We start from the raw sequence: 2,437 nt of genomic DNA on the forward strand, positions 1-2,437 counted from the left end.
TTGTTGTATAAACATAATCTTGTAAGTAGCCATGGAAAAGTAGGGAGCAGCACTTCCATCAGGTAAAATGTGTGAATAGAAAAACTTGCAGGCACACATTGACATTCAAAAAAAATTTCTGAAAATTTTGAGCTATTAAAGATAATCTCACTGGCCCATGAATTTTCGCCCTAGTTCTATTTATTTGGGCCTTTGATGATTTCAGAAGATACTTTTGTTAACCTAACATCTTCTTGATCTTTTTTAAAGGTTCACAAATACCCATTATCTTACATGTTGACTGTTAAACATGTCATTCTCTAACAGGACCAATCTTCATCCCTCTACTTTCATTCTGATTGGAATCCCAGGATTAGAGAATGCACACATTTGGATCTCCATCCCCTTCTGCCTGGTGTACATGGTGGCTCTGCTGGGAAACTTTGCTTTACTATTCATCATTAAGACTGACACTAGTCTTCATGAGCCCATGTACCTCTTCCTTTGCATGCTGGCTGTGACAGACCTGGTCGTGTGCACTATTGCAATACCCAAGCTTCTCAGCCTCTTCTGGTTCAAAGATAGAGAAATCCGATTTGAAGCTTGCCTGACACAAGTATTTTTGATTCATTCCTGCTCCACAATGGAATCTGGTTTCTTTCTGGCTATGGCATTTGACCGCTATGTGGCCATATGTAAACCTCTTAGGCATTCAGCAATCCTGACCCACACAGTCATTGGAAGCTTGGGGTTGGCTATTGTTTTCCGTGGAGCTTTGCTAATCAGTCCTCATCCCTTTCTACTGAAGTGGCTTCCCTACTGCAAGACTAATATCATATCTCATACCTACTGTGAGTTCATGGCATTGATCAAACTGGCCTGTGCTGAGACCAGAATACGTAGAGCTTATAGCCTAATTGTTGCATTCCTTACTGGAGGACTCGATTTCATATTAATCATCTGTTCCTACATTCTCATTCTCCATGCTGTCTTCCAGCTCCCTTCTAAGGAAGCACGTCTGAAGACCCTGGGAACCTGTGGATCTCATGTCTGTGTCATATTAGTTTCTTACATTCCAGCCTTCTTCTCATTCCTCACACATAGATTTGGACACCATGTTCCTCCTCATATCCATATTTTTGTAGCTAATATCTATTTATTGGTCCCTCCTATGGTAAATCCTATCATCTATGGAGTAAGAACAAAGAGAATCCGGGAAAGAATTCTCAAAGTCTTTAGTCCCCTGAAGACTTGAAGAGCCAAGATTTTTACACATCAACCGTGTACCTAATCATAAACCAGAGAAACATGTGTTAGATGGATTTTGGAAATATGGATTAGGGAGGTAAGAATATAACATTGATATCTCCAGGAAAATATATCCTACTAATCCTAATAATGGGAAATGCAATGGTTGCAAAAAATGAAAAGATATGTATTATTGATGAAAAGTTAGTTTAATTTTTCCTGAAATCCAAGAATGGATAAACCTCATGTGCCCTGTTTCTGTTGCAAGGGATTATATGACCTTAAGTTTATAGCATTCTTGGTTATGACTGAAGAATCACTGAAGGGACATTTATTGAAGAACACAATAGTCCAAATGCGAACAAACTGTGAGAAAAACTGATTATTCAATTAAAAAGACAAAAAAGAAAACAAAACAAAAAAAAACTATTTTTGGATTTTATAGGCAAACTACTGGGATAATAAGTTCTTGTCAACAACTTTCTAGTCTTAATTACACTGTAACATAAAATCTAAAACTACATTTTTCTTTTTCCTATGTTGCTAGATGGACAATTGAACAATTGGGGGATGGGGAATAAGTAAGGAGTTATATAGAGATAGAATCCGAGTCATTTGAGAATTTGAGAAATATTTACTTGTGCAAAAAAACAAACATTTAACAGCCTCTCCCCACTTCCATCTCAGTTTGGGGGACTTGATAAGAAGGTAAAAGTAATGACGAAGTTGTAAATAATAATGATATTAATCATTTTGATGATAATGATAAAAGAGTTTATGTTCATGAGGTCACATATTCTTGGATTATATATTTAGGACTGGCAGAGACTTTTAAACTCATATTAAGCTCAAATTCCCTTTGTTTCTGGTATGGAGATATGGAAGTGAAACCCAGACTTAGCTAGAATCATACATCTGGTATCTGATGTAGGATTTTATTTCAAGGTTTCCAAATTCCAAGTTTATATACTATTCCATGTTACCTTTCAATTCAATGTCCCAGAAGTAGGATGTTGAAGACAGTGTTACTGTTGTTGATGCTATTAAGATGGCAATCATAATAATGATGATGATAATGGATATAAGAATAATGTATAAATTGATACCCAAACAGAACTAAGCATTGCTATTTTTTAAGTAAACTATGTTTACATTAATGAGTTTTTTTTCTCTACAATAGCATGCCTGCTAGATGACTAAACTATTCACA

At 36.0% G+C, this 2,437-nt stretch overlaps 1 protein-coding gene across 1 annotated transcript; it reads left to right on the forward strand.

The window, feature by feature from the left end:
* The first annotated feature begins 289 nt into the window (after positions 1-289).
* LOC141559902 (olfactory receptor 52D1-like) lies at positions 290-1,234 on the forward strand. Its single transcript, XM_074297556.1, has one exon. It carries the CDS (start codon positions 290-292, stop codon positions 1,232-1,234), a length of 945 nt encoding a protein of 314 aa, XP_074153657.1.
* The last annotated feature ends 1,203 nt before the right edge of the window (positions 1,235-2,437 follow it).

The sequence above is a fragment of the Sminthopsis crassicaudata genome, chromosome 3 (genome assembly GCF_048593235.1).
Source record: "Sminthopsis crassicaudata isolate SCR6 chromosome 3, ASM4859323v1, whole genome shotgun sequence".
Lineage (NCBI taxonomy): Eukaryota > Metazoa > Chordata > Mammalia > Dasyuromorphia > Dasyuridae > Sminthopsis > Sminthopsis crassicaudata.